Source organism: Lepisosteus oculatus, chromosome 27, assembly GCF_040954835.1.
Source record: "Lepisosteus oculatus isolate fLepOcu1 chromosome 27, fLepOcu1.hap2, whole genome shotgun sequence".
In the NCBI taxonomy this organism is placed as follows: domain Eukaryota; kingdom Metazoa; phylum Chordata; class Actinopteri; order Semionotiformes; family Lepisosteidae; genus Lepisosteus; species Lepisosteus oculatus.
The window spans coordinates 11833322-11845982 of NC_090722.1; the positions used below are offsets into that span (position 1 = coordinate 11833322).

Consider the following 12661-nt stretch of genomic DNA (forward strand, 5'->3'; position numbering starts at 1 on the left):
AACTTTAGAGGTCTATTATACGTAGATAGATACTTTATTGATCCCGTGAGGGAAATTGCAGTGCAACAACAGCTTAACACAGACAACACAGCCACAGTGTAACGAATTATAAAATAATAGTACAATACATACAATACAATACAAGAGTTACTCACAGTCCGGACACACAAAGAACAAACTAGAACAGAACAGTACACAGAAAAATCGTATCACACATATGAATATAAATATAGATGTAAATGTAGATATAGATATAAATATAGATATAAATGTATTGCACAGGTCCCTGGCATATATTGCACAAAAAATGGTTGTCAACAGGAAAAAGAAAAATAAAAAGAAAGAGAACAGATGTAGCAGTAGATGTGTAGATGCGTTCAGTCCAGAAACAGGTCACTGTCAATGTTGCCTCTACCCAGACGCAAGGTGGATGCGTTGTACAGTCTTATGGCAGAAGGCAAGAATGACCTCCTGTAGCTGTTAGGAATCCCTGGTGGGAAGATACACGGATCCTGTGCAGACGCAGGCACGGGTGATAGATGATGCAGGCGAACAAACCAAAACGAGAGGCAAGGTCGTAGTCAAAAGGCGAAAGGCAAGTCGTAATCCAGGATGTTCTCCGGTAGCAGACAGTCCGAGGCAAGAGGCAAGGTGCAAAGTCGAAAAGGCAGAAGGGGAATCCAAAATCCAGAATAAACAAGGTACGGGGGAAAAACGCCAGGTAGAGCTCTCAAGGAGTAGACTCAATACCGAGCAGTGGGAAGCAGGTGAAGATGGTTTAAATAGCAGTGCGCACCGCACAGTGAGTGTGCGCAGGTGGTTTAACTCGTGCGGCGGCGTTTGTTAATAATCACCCGCTGCTGGGGCTGATTAGCTCGCTTACGCTTTGGTCTTGACTGCCTGGTGGTCGTGACAGTAGCGCTCCCTGTCGCACCGTGGATGAATCAGTCTATTGCTGAACGTGCTCTTCATTTCTGCAAGCCTGTCATAGAGGGGATGGGAGAAGTTGTCCATGATGGCCTCTAGTTTGGACATCATTCTCCTCTCAGCCACTACCTCCAAGGGGTCCAGGTCAGACCCAATGACAGAGCTTGCTCTCCTGATTAGCTTGTTCAGCCTTTTAGAATCCACTGCTCTAATCTCAGAGCCCCAGCACACCACTGCGTAGAAAATGGCACTCGCTACCACCGACTGATAGAACATATGTAGCATCTTACTACACACATTGAAGGACCTGAGCTTCCTCAAGAAGTAAAGTCGGCTCTGTCCCTTCTTATATATGGCCTCAATGTTCTTAGACCATTCCAGTCTATCGTCGATGTGCACTCCCAGGTACTTGTATGAGTCCACCATCTCCACGCCACTCCCATGGATGTAGACAGGAGTAGGTTTGACCTTTTTCCTCCTGAAATCTACCACCAGTTCCTTTGTCTTTGTTACATTCAGTTCCAAGTGGTTCACCCAACACCACTCCACAAAGCTGCTGACCAGTCCTCTGTACTCCTCCTCCTGCTCACCCTTGATACATCCCACAATTGCAGAGTCATCTGAGAACTTCTGCAGGTGGCATGACTTTGAGTTGTACTTAAAGTCCGAAGTATAGAGGGTGAAGAGGAATGGAGAAAGAACTGTCCCTTGAGGTGCCCCTGTGTTACTCACTACCTGTTCAGACACACAGTTCTGAAGTCTCACAGACTGTGGTCTGCCTGTCAGGTAGTCAGTGATCCACAAGGTCGTGGAGGCATCAACTTGCATCTCCTCCAGCTTCCTCCTTAGAAGTAAGGGCTGGATGGTATTGAAGGCACTGGAGAAGGCAAAAAACATTATCCTTACAGTGTTGCCAGCCCTGTCCAGGTGTGAGTAGGCCCTTTGCAGCATGTAGATGATCGCATCCTCCACACCAACACTGGGCTGGTAGGCAAACTGTAGGGTGTCCAGTGATGAGCTGACCAGGGGTCTCAGGTGGGATAAGACCAGCCTCTCCAGTGTCTTCATGACGTGAGAAGTCAGTGCAACTGGTCTGTAGTCGTTGAGAACAGAGGGGCACCCTTTCTTTGGTACCGGGACTAGGCATGATGTCTTCCAGAGCACAGGGACTCTCTCCAAGCGCAGGCTCAGGTTGAACAGTCGCTGGAGCACTCCACTCAGCTGATCAGCACAGGCCCTCAGAACTCTGGGACAGATGTTATCTGGTCCTGTGGCCTTACCCTGGTGCAGCCTCTTCAGCTTCTTCTTCACCTGGTCAGCTGTGATGGTCAGCCTGGCCTGGGGGATGGTGCTCATAGTGCTTTCAGTGCTGCAGGTGTTAATGGCGGAGGTGTTGGAGAGTGGCAGCTGTGGGGGATGGGTGGGTGAGTAGCTGTCGGGGGTTGTAGCTGTATGCGGCCATGTTTGTGGGGGGATGGAGGAGGTGTTGGGCAGTTGCAGCTGTGAAGGGTTAGGGAGCGTGTGGCTGTGGGGGAATGGGTGTTGAGCCACAGAGGACCCAGAATCAAACCTGTTAAAGAACTGGTTCAACTCATTGGCCATCTCCAGGTTCCCCTCTGTTGTACCCCCAGCCTGTTTGAAGCCAGAGATCTCTCTCATGCAGCTCCATACATCCCTCACCCTATTCCTTTGCAGCTTGTCCTCTACCTTCCTCCTGTAGGCATCCTTGCTCTCTCTTAACTTCTGCTTTAGCTCCCTCTGTACACGCTTGACCTCTTCCTTATCTCCCCTCCTAAAGGCTCTCTTCTTGTCATTCAGAAGAGCCTTCAGGTCGCTGGTGATCCAGGGTTTATTATTGGAAAAGCAGTGTACGTCTTTGGTGGGGATGGTGTTGTCTATGCAGAAGTTAATGTAGTCAGTGACACAGTCCACCATGCTGTCTATGTCGTCCCCATGTGGTTCGCACAGTACATCCCAGTCGGTGGGCTCCAAAGCACCACGTAGATCCTCCATAGCCTCCTGAGACCATCTCCTCACAGTCCTCATGGTCACAGGTTGGCGCTGGACAATAGGCTTGTATGGTGGTGTAAGCAAGACAAAGTTGTAATCGGATCTGCCAAGGGGGGGAAGGGCTGTGGAGCTATATGCATCCTTAGCATTGGCATATAATAAGTCCAGTGTTTTGTTTTCTCTGGTCGGGCACTTAACAAACTGGTGGAAAGTAGGCAGAGTGGTGGAAATAGATACGTGGTTAAAGTCCCCTGAAATAGCTATAATAGTATGAAATAGTATATCAGGTGGGTAGCTGCGTCAGCATGCGTAGGCTGCAAAGGAACAAGTAATAGGTTTATTCCATGCTGAAAAAAAGAAGAAAGAGAACACAACGTTTCGGCCGTGGAGCCTTCTTGAGCCTGCTCACACCTGAAGAAGGCTCCACGGCCGAAACGTTGTGTTCTCTTTCTTCTTTTTTTCAGCATGGAATAAACCTATTACTTGTTCCTGAAATAGTATATGGTACCTGAAATAGGATATGGTTAGAGGTCTATTATACATCAAAGATAGGTTTTACAGGTGTAGAAACTAGTAAATCAAGCCAATGAATTGGTTTAGAAATTTATTCTGAAAATACATATTCACACCTGAAAATATGTATTTCAAATTATACATTGTATACAATCAATGATCAACATATGGGCAATAATCATAAAAAACACAACTAGTATTAAACTTCAGCTACAAATTCTGGTAACATGGCAATATACAGTATAGTAATGACAAACACAAACTAATTACATTAACACACTAGCTCAAAACTACATTTTGATTCAAATATAAATTTTAAAATGTACATCTTCTATATTTCCAAGAAAAAAAATATTACAATGGAAGTTAAGATGATTTTTGTCCACTATTTGCAAACCCTGTCTAATTGTCCTAACAGTTAGAACCAGAAACCTATTATTTTCAGTGTCCAGATCCCCTGGCCCCCTGCCTTGCATATGCATTCTTCAAGTAACACATTGCGTGCTCCTTTATTTCTTTTTCTGTTGATGTAGGGTGGGACTTCAGCACCGCAGCTAGGAGAAAATTATATAATATTACTTCCCAAATAAATGATGATTAATATCTTCTTTAGTATAATCTAAAAAATGAATGGTTTACTAAGCTCAGTATAATCAGACTTCTGTGGTGTCGTCACCTTCAATATTTAATCGACCTCCGACATCCTGATCAGACACATTCAAGGGTCTGATTACCATCAGATCGGGTTGTTGTACCGGGTACCGTCCTTCGGATGAATCGTTCATTCTGTTATTAAATTACATTGTCCTTAAGAGAGTAGTGGTGTTGACTCCGGTGTCCTGACTAAATCTCTCCCTGGACCTCCTGAATAACAGCCGGGTATACCTTCCACCTGTAGAGCAGATTATCGTAACAGTCTAACGATCTGATCAGTGCTCTACACTCAGCATTATTCTATAGGTTTGTAACAGGTGAATTCTTCTAAAATTAGTAAACGGACGGGTAACTATAAACCTCCTCAGAGCCAGGTTAGATGTACTGTAACGGAGTTGTTCAGTTAATCGAATAATTAGACCAGCTGTGTAACCGGGAACATGGACCGAGCAAAGAAACCTGCAATTCCATTTCACTTTGTTGTCATTCCCTATTTATCCACTGGGTGGAGCTGACAGAAGCTTTTATACAGTTGCACCTGGATGAGTTACTGCACTACAGCGGTTTCCAGGACTTCATAATCCCAGCCTCTAAACTGTGTGCGTGTGCGCGTGTTCACAGGTTATGAAATCAGTGCACAGATTAAACTGAACTGCACACAAAAAAAATAATAATAAAACAAACACGGTCGTCAACTGAAAAGTGCGAAATTGACCACATGCATGAGACCAGCTGCGACTTGGCTGCGTGCATTATTATTGCTACTTGATGATCGATATCTATGGTCTTGTACCTCACTGCTCCTGCTCGCTTGACACTCAGTCACCACGACTGGACCCGTGGAGTCGCTGTCCTGGTCTTTTGGATCTCTGTGCTTCACAAGAAACAGCCTTTTCCTTTTCCGCTTTGCACAGTGTGCATCGTTGAACGTTGATATCGTAGAATCGTAGACTAATTGTTTTCAAATTTGTATTACTCACTTAAAAGTTTATTTTATTAAAAAATTGATTCACTATGTCGAAAGACGTAAAGGGCGTGAAGCGCAAAAGAACTGCCAGTTCATTTAAAGTGGAATGGCTTGACTAAATGGTAGAAACTGCTACTCTGAAAAGTCATGATTTGATATATGTTCCGTTACAAGAAATATTAACCAAAATAATTTCAGGTTTACATGTTATATACACTCCACTTAGTGCACACAAGTTTTTGTCACTCGGAAAAATGCACAACTTGAAAGTTTTGCACACATTAGAAATTAAAGGGAACATTGATCCCAGTGTGTGTATTTTAACTAAAAATCCTTTATCTCGGCCTATTTTCCTTTTGTGAAACGGTCAAGAGATGGTATTTCACCAACACGAATTCAGAAGGAGCTGGAAAATGTTATCTTTATTTCGGAGCAGAAACAATAGGTCGAAATAATTGTTTCAATTAATATGTCTGACCCCGACTTGAATCTTCGCTGGAAACACATGAACCAGGACTGGGAAGACCCAAGACAAACTTGCTGTAGTGCTGTGTGGCTACTCAGATGACGGACAGTGTTGATAAAAGTGTAACTTGCTCTCAGATGAGTATGGTTTACCAAGGTGGTTCACGTAGGGAGCTGCATCAGCATGTGTATACTGCAAAGGAACAAGTAAAGGTTTATTCCTTGATGAAAAGAGGTGTGTGTGTGTGTGTGTGTGTGTGTCTAAGTCTAAGCCTTTTGACTGATCTCCTGGTACTGAATCTTTGCTCCTGTCTTTTGGATTTCTCTCATTACTGTATTCTTTGCTTCCTTAATCAACTAAGATTTTGTCTTTTGGATTGTCCCTGTGCTACTCTGTTCTGTGGGATTCATGGTTATGCATATGGATCCTCCTTTTTCCTTTTCTTTCCTTTCACAGCAGCACAAATGCAAACTTGACATTCAGGCCTGTTTGTGCAGAGAGTGTAGAGAACTGTAGTCCCAGCAGGATGACAGATGCCAGAGATAGAATCACAGGGAACCTGCTTCTGCCCATTACAGGGCAATCTGTGGAACAGAGACACACCAGGTCTATTAAGCTTCAGCCAGTCATGCCAGATTACTGACTGGCATGATTTCTGAACAAAACTCTTAAAAGTCCTCAAGAATGGGAGAGGGTAGATGAGCCTCCTTGGACTTGGATCTAGCTTTTTGACAGAAACCAGGTTGTTGGATTGAACAGCAAGTATAGGTATCAGTTTCCCTACTCTCACCACACTCTGGGTAAGGAATTGTGTCCTGTTCTTGATTCTCTTTTTCTTGCAGGTTTAACAGCACATGGATTGAAGAGGAGAATTTTGACCAGACAAAGTTCAAGACTCTGTTGGAATTTTTTTATTTTTATAACTATGTGACATTTATATTTTACTCAAAAAAGATATTGGCTAAACCTGCTTGGCTGAGGGCCAACCTCTGACCTCAGGACAGGGAGGCCAGGACCCCCACGAAGGGTAACCAAAGGGTAGCAGCAGAGGTGGAGGTGGGATGCAAAAGTCGAATGTGTGGGAGAGTATGAAATCACGTTGGTACTTGTAGCATTTGGTGGAGGAAGGATGACGGGACCGATTGCTAATTACTGACAGCTGAGTACGATTGAGCTTGGTTGTTGTCATCCCTCAACTTTTGTTATAAACTCCATTTTGTGATTCCCTGTTCATTCTGAAGGAAACTGGGTTGTTTTTGTTGAAGCCTTTAAGGATTCTGGATGTCAGGTTCTTGTAGTGTTCTCTTCAACACTACAGAGTTCAAAGAATGATAGTGAACTGTTAGATTCCCAGTAAGACTGAAACCTGCCTCACCTTAAGCAATTGCAATTGAGGCTGTGCTTTAGGCCACTACACTACAGTTTTGTGTATTGGTGCCATAATGATTCACTCTGAATCTTACACGCTACAAACTATGACTTGGATATAAGGCTAAACAGCTCAAATCAGCTTTTAAGACTGATGAGGATAAGGATAAATGCTTGTGAAAGACATCATACAATCCTATAAAACTGCAATTACTAAATCTTTATCACTTCAAGACCACAAATGCTTGACCTTGTATAACATGTTTGGTTCAGAACCTGCAAAAACACCCAATAATTACCCAAGAAAAGCCTCTGGCTCATTTCCAAAAAAACAGAGAGACCTAATTTTTCTGTTTTTTTTTTGTCTCAGTGAAAATACAAATCACACATGATTTAGTAATGAGCACCAATAGGAGCTCTTCAGGAGTTTTTATAGACTTAGAAAAATGTTAAGAGGCAGCAGGAAAAGGTAACATAACACCCATGCTTCAGGTACGTAGTATCCTGCAGAAAGAAAGAAAACAGATACCAATTAACACACAAGGAAAAGATAGTGAAAGTATTTTGTTAAAAGAACCCTCTCCGAGATACTGAAAACAAAACCAGAGGCTTGCAACAAGTCCAATAATAATAACAGTAGAGGCAAATATTTAGTAATAAAAAATTAATATAGTGCTGAAAATTACCACCACATGGGCTGAATGTGTTGAAAGGCCTTCTTTTGTTTGTAAACCTTCCTGTGTAAATGATGTGTCAAGAACCCACTGGGCGTGTGCCCTGTCTTGAATGTTACTGTAGCTGCTAGTTCACCTGTTGTGGTATTAAATAGCACAAAAGCTGGGTGCAGAAGATGCTGCCTGGTCAGCCATGGCAAGGACTGCAGAGAAGCAATATCTAAGCCAACATCATCACTGCAGAGCTGTGGAACAAAAGGAAAGGGGCTTTTCACACAGGTGCTATACCAATATCTTCTGACTTTGCAAGAGAGGAATATGACCCCAATCTATCAGATTCACTTCAGGTGTTCCGTAGCTACTGAACACATGAGCTGGAAAGAGGCACTGCACTGTGAAATTGTTTACTTCTGCATTTTAACATTACAACCAACACAATTAATACTGTATTGTATAGAACACATTTAGAATATAAACTAAACCCTCCTTATAACACTGTAATACGATGATCAAGTCCTCCAGTGTACTATAAAAATTAGACAGGAAAGCATCTCTTACCATTATTGGTTACAGTTACAGTCCTTGTTATTGATTGGTTAACCACTGGGTTGGCCAGTTGGAAGGTGTAACTCAGATTGGCAATTCGCTCCACTGTCAGATGGCTGTTCAGGGCCAGAAGACCTCCTCCGCAATTACATTGGCTGGTTTGGCTGTGCTTTGTGATGTCACTTCCTGTGTGGTTCAGCCAATGCACCTTGGCTTCAGGGTACCCTTGGGAGCGGTACGTCAGGACAATGTAGTTCCAACTACTGGAGATGGCAATTGTAAGCAGAGGGTCCTCGTAGGCCACTGTTGGGGACAAAAACAGCTCTTGGCCAACAGCCTGGTGCAGTTCCTCTTCTATCTCAACGTACCCAGGTCAAAAAACAGTAACTGACTCAATGTGCCCCATGAATCCTGCCACTATAACAATATACCATTGGCTAAGATACACTACAGTCAAAACACATTGGAGTGTAAAACTGAAGAGTTCTGAGTTCAGTTTATTTGTCATATGCACAAGCGCAATGAAATGATATTATCAGCAGCCATACCATCCTGCAGTTCAGAAGTGGCAGCACATTGAAGCTCAGCAGGTATGAGCCTGGTGAGTACCTGGATGGGAGACTCCTGGGAAAAACTGATTACTGCTGGAAGAGGCATCAGTGGGGTCAGCAGGGGGTGCTCACCCTGCGGTCTGTGTGGGTCCTAATACCCCGGTATAATGAAGGGGACACTACACTTTAAAAAAGGCACCGTCCTTCCGATAAGATATAAAATTGAGATCCTGACTCTCTATAGTCATTAAAAATCCCCCAGGGCGTTTCTCAAAAAGAGTAGGAATGTTACCTCGGCATCCTGGCCACATTTCCCATTGGCATTTACCAATCATGGCCTCCTAACAATCCCCATCTATCAACTGGCTTCATCACTCTTTTCTCCTCCCCACTGACAGCTGGTGTGTGGGGAGCATACTGGCACACTGAGGATACTGTCACATAATCCAGGTGGGGCTGCACACTGGTGGTGGAGGGGAGTCCCCATTACCTGTGAAGTGCTTTGAGGGGAGTGTCCAGAAAAGTGCTATATAAATGTAAAGAATAATTACTACTAAAAGCTAATTTGCATGTATGCTCCAATACAAAGACATAAAGGAAACACCAACTTAAACACAGAATAACAGCAGTAACAACAAAGTTAAATAACACTCAATTTAAAACTAAGCACCAGCATTGTGCAAACAACATCAGTGTGAGTCAGTGGTAGAGGTAGAATTCAATAGTCTGACAGCTTGCAGGAAGAATCTGGAAGTTCATGCCTTTATGCTCCTATAACATTTGCTAGGGGGAAGGGGGGAGAAAAGTGTAAAACCAAAGCAGTTGTTATCCTTAACAATACTCCCAGCCTTCCCATGACAACAAGTTGTAAAAATGTCCACAATAGAGGGAAGCTGTATTTCAATAACGGACTGGGTTGCTCTGATTACACTCTTTAATGTCTTCCAGTCAGACAGTGAACTGCTGTCCAACCACACTGTAATACCACACCTGAGCACAACTTCAGCGCACCCGTAAAATGTGGTAAGGACAGTTAAAGATAGACCAAATTTTTTCAACTGTCCGAGATAGTAAAGGCACTGTTGTGCCTTCTTTGTAGCTCCATTTACAAGCTAGAACCACATTAAATCATTAGTAATGAAGGTACCGAGGAACTTGAAACTGCTAACCATCTCTACAGCCTCCATTGATGCAAAGTGTGGTAACCACCCTTCTTTCTGAACTTCATAACAAACTTTTTGGATTTGCTGATGTTGAGGGAGAGATTATTGTCAGGGCACCAATCCACGAGACTCAAAACCTCATCCCTGCAGGCCGTCTTATTGTTGCAGGTGATTCGGCCACTGATGGTATTATCCTCAGCATACGTAGAGGGCACAGCATATAAGTACAAGTACAGCATACCTGCACAATACCCTACACATTCTATTTTCTGCTTCACCCTGCGATCCATCTCTTCCCATCTGTGTTATGGGCAACACAAATTTCACACAAACATATTTCACAATTTACTTAACAACGAAAACCAAATTACATCTCCCCCAAGCTGCAGTACCCCTCACCTGCCAGCAGAAGCAACAGGAATCCCTTGCTGCTGCCCTGCTCGTTGGCCACATGACAGGTGTAGTTGCCCTGGTCTCTCCCCTGCACGTCCTTCAGCCTGAGAGAAGCGTTCCCCACTTTCAGCTGCTGTGGGAAGAGCTGCGTGCGCCCCATGTAGGCAGGGCTCTGTTTCTGCAGCTGGTCCTTGCTGTAATAGTAGCTGTGTACAACCTCCTGCTCGCGCTGCCAGGTAAGCACCACGCGCTGGGGGTCGTCAGCAGCAGTGTAAGCGAAGGAGCAGTTGAGGGTGACGTCGGAACCTGGAGCCGCCACCAATGGGGAGCTGGGCACCTGTACTGCAGACACAACTGGAGAGGGGCCAGGAGGAGGTCAGACAGGCACAGCCACAGCACAACACAAACTATAACCAAAGCACACCTGCAGGAAAGCAAAGGTCTTTTAATAAACGTGTTCAGTGTGTGTGAACTGTCTGAATGGCAATAGACACAAATCTGAGTAATAAAAGGATTGAGCGATTTTATTAACTTTTTAAATTGTGGAAATCGAACATAAAATCCAGACTCCAAAAGCATAAAGAAATCGAATAAATACTGTATATATGCACATACACATACATGAAGCTACTACTGGCATTGCTGCCATCTACACCTACTATTAACTAGATTTTCAACAGTGGAATCGAATCCACAGCAGACTTGTTGTTGTTAAAGAAGAGTGAGTGTCCTCATGGTAATAATTGTGTTCACATTGGGTACAAGTTCTAACCCTTCATCCTGAATGAACCCAGTGGAAAGTCAGTCCTCAGCACTCAGTGTAATCTAAATTGCTTATACAATCACATGTTAATCGTTATCTAGTAAACAAGAGATAATATGCTACCTTATTTACAAGATAACTTGTTTTTTTTTCTTTATGGCATCAATTCACTTCAATTCACACTGTTGATCCTGCCAATGTTATTTTGCAAAGTCCAAAACTAACATTACACATGCCATGGGTGTTGATGCTGCTGTATCAGCAAAGTTAACAGAAGATAATTTTGCATGATGTGCAATGTCCTAGGAGAGGCCCTCAGCTTTGGCCGTACTTTCAATTGAAATAAAATTAGCAAATCAGGTGGATTATGAAAAGGCCATCCATCCGTTTACTGCAGATAAAGTTCACTGCACCAGGCTCTGAGGTTTTACTTTACTTTGAGTGTGAATTCTTTGATTTTTTAAAGGTGTTCTAGTATGCAGGTTAATGTCAGAGGTCAATGTTCAACATTACAAAAAATATATTCTGATGGGAAAAGAGACAAATGGGAGAAGAGTAAGACATAGGGAAATTAAAATTGCAAGTGAATGGGCATAAAACAAGAGAAGTAATCACATCTAAGTGATCTAAAGAGGCCAATTCCATTAGTAAAAGTAATCTCTGGTAAATTGTTTGGTAAGAGAAGAAAACCAAGAAATCAGGCAATTTCTCTAACTGTTCTGCTGGGCTATTAGTCGTTTCCCACGTGTTAACAGCCCAGATTTTAGAGAACTATACCTGCACAGAAGATCAGCCACTGCAGTATCAGCCATATCATGGCACCCTAATCCTCGCTTGCACTAATCTGTAATAAAACATAATCAAAACACTGATCACCATGCTGTTAACATGGTGTGCAACCAAGAGCCAGAACTGCTCCTCCTTATTAACCCTGGTCAATCAGAACTGTAGGCAGGGGTTTCAAAAACTTTGGAAAGGCTAAAATTATAGAAAACACGTGGACATTTTTCTTTCAATTTTCCTGTGTTTCCTTAATTTCAAGAATATCACTGCATGGCTGATCACATAACTCTTCTTTTTCATCATTAATACATTGTTGATCAAGACTGATGGAAGCACACGTTCACTGATCACACTAAGAACAACTTCTGTATCAATATCTGAAATCTATGAAAAAGGCAAGAGTTATCCGCAACATATTTTAAAAATGTTTGAGTTGGTGGTGAATACAAAAGAGAAAGTTAATAGAAAATTGAGAAAAACAAGGATAAATATGTCTGCTATTCTATTAGGAAAACGTTTTTTAACATATTTTTATTTATATTCCTAAACATAGTATTCCAAAAGGAGATACAAGAAGGTATAAAATATGAACTGCACAAGTACCTAATATAATTATTACTGCATTTTATTATCTTTTATATATACTGCATCCACAAATTCTATTAGAAAAACTTACAACGTGCGTCTACTAAAGCATCCAACCAGAAAAGAAAGCAAGCAGCGTGTAGAAAGAAGAATGATCCGGAAGTGTATGTACTGTTTCAAAGTAAAAGTCCTTCTGCGAGCTAACGCAGTGGCGAATGAGGGGTATAGCATAATGCTTTTATAAATGCTTTTAAGGTAGAATTCCTTTTTAAAATTTAAATTATTTAAATTATTATAA

General features: G+C 42.6%; 1 protein-coding gene across 3 annotated transcripts; it reads right to left on the minus strand.

Annotated features, from left to right (window-relative positions):
- Positions 1-7297: 7297 nt before the first annotated feature.
- Positions 7298-12551, minus strand: LOC107075417 (CD276 antigen-like). 3 transcript variants are annotated; one of them, XM_069184678.1, is made up of 6 exons: positions 12455-12549; positions 11773-11839; positions 10239-10586; positions 8138-8428; positions 7716-7824; positions 7298-7409 (listed from the first exon to the last, which is right to left on the minus strand). In XM_069184678.1, exons 2-5 carry the CDS (start codon positions 11810-11812, stop codon positions 7814-7816), a joined length of 690 nt encoding a protein of 229 aa, XP_069040779.1. In that variant the 5' UTR covers positions 11813-11839; positions 12455-12549; the 3' UTR covers positions 7298-7409; positions 7716-7813. The 3 variants fall into 3 exon arrangements, with proteins under 3 accessions (XP_069040779.1, XP_069040780.1, XP_069040778.1); XM_069184679.1 differs by having other exon boundaries at positions 7592-7824; XM_069184677.1 differs by lacking the exon at positions 7716-7824 and having other exon boundaries at positions 12455-12551.
- Between the last annotated feature and the right edge of the window lie 110 nt (positions 12552-12661).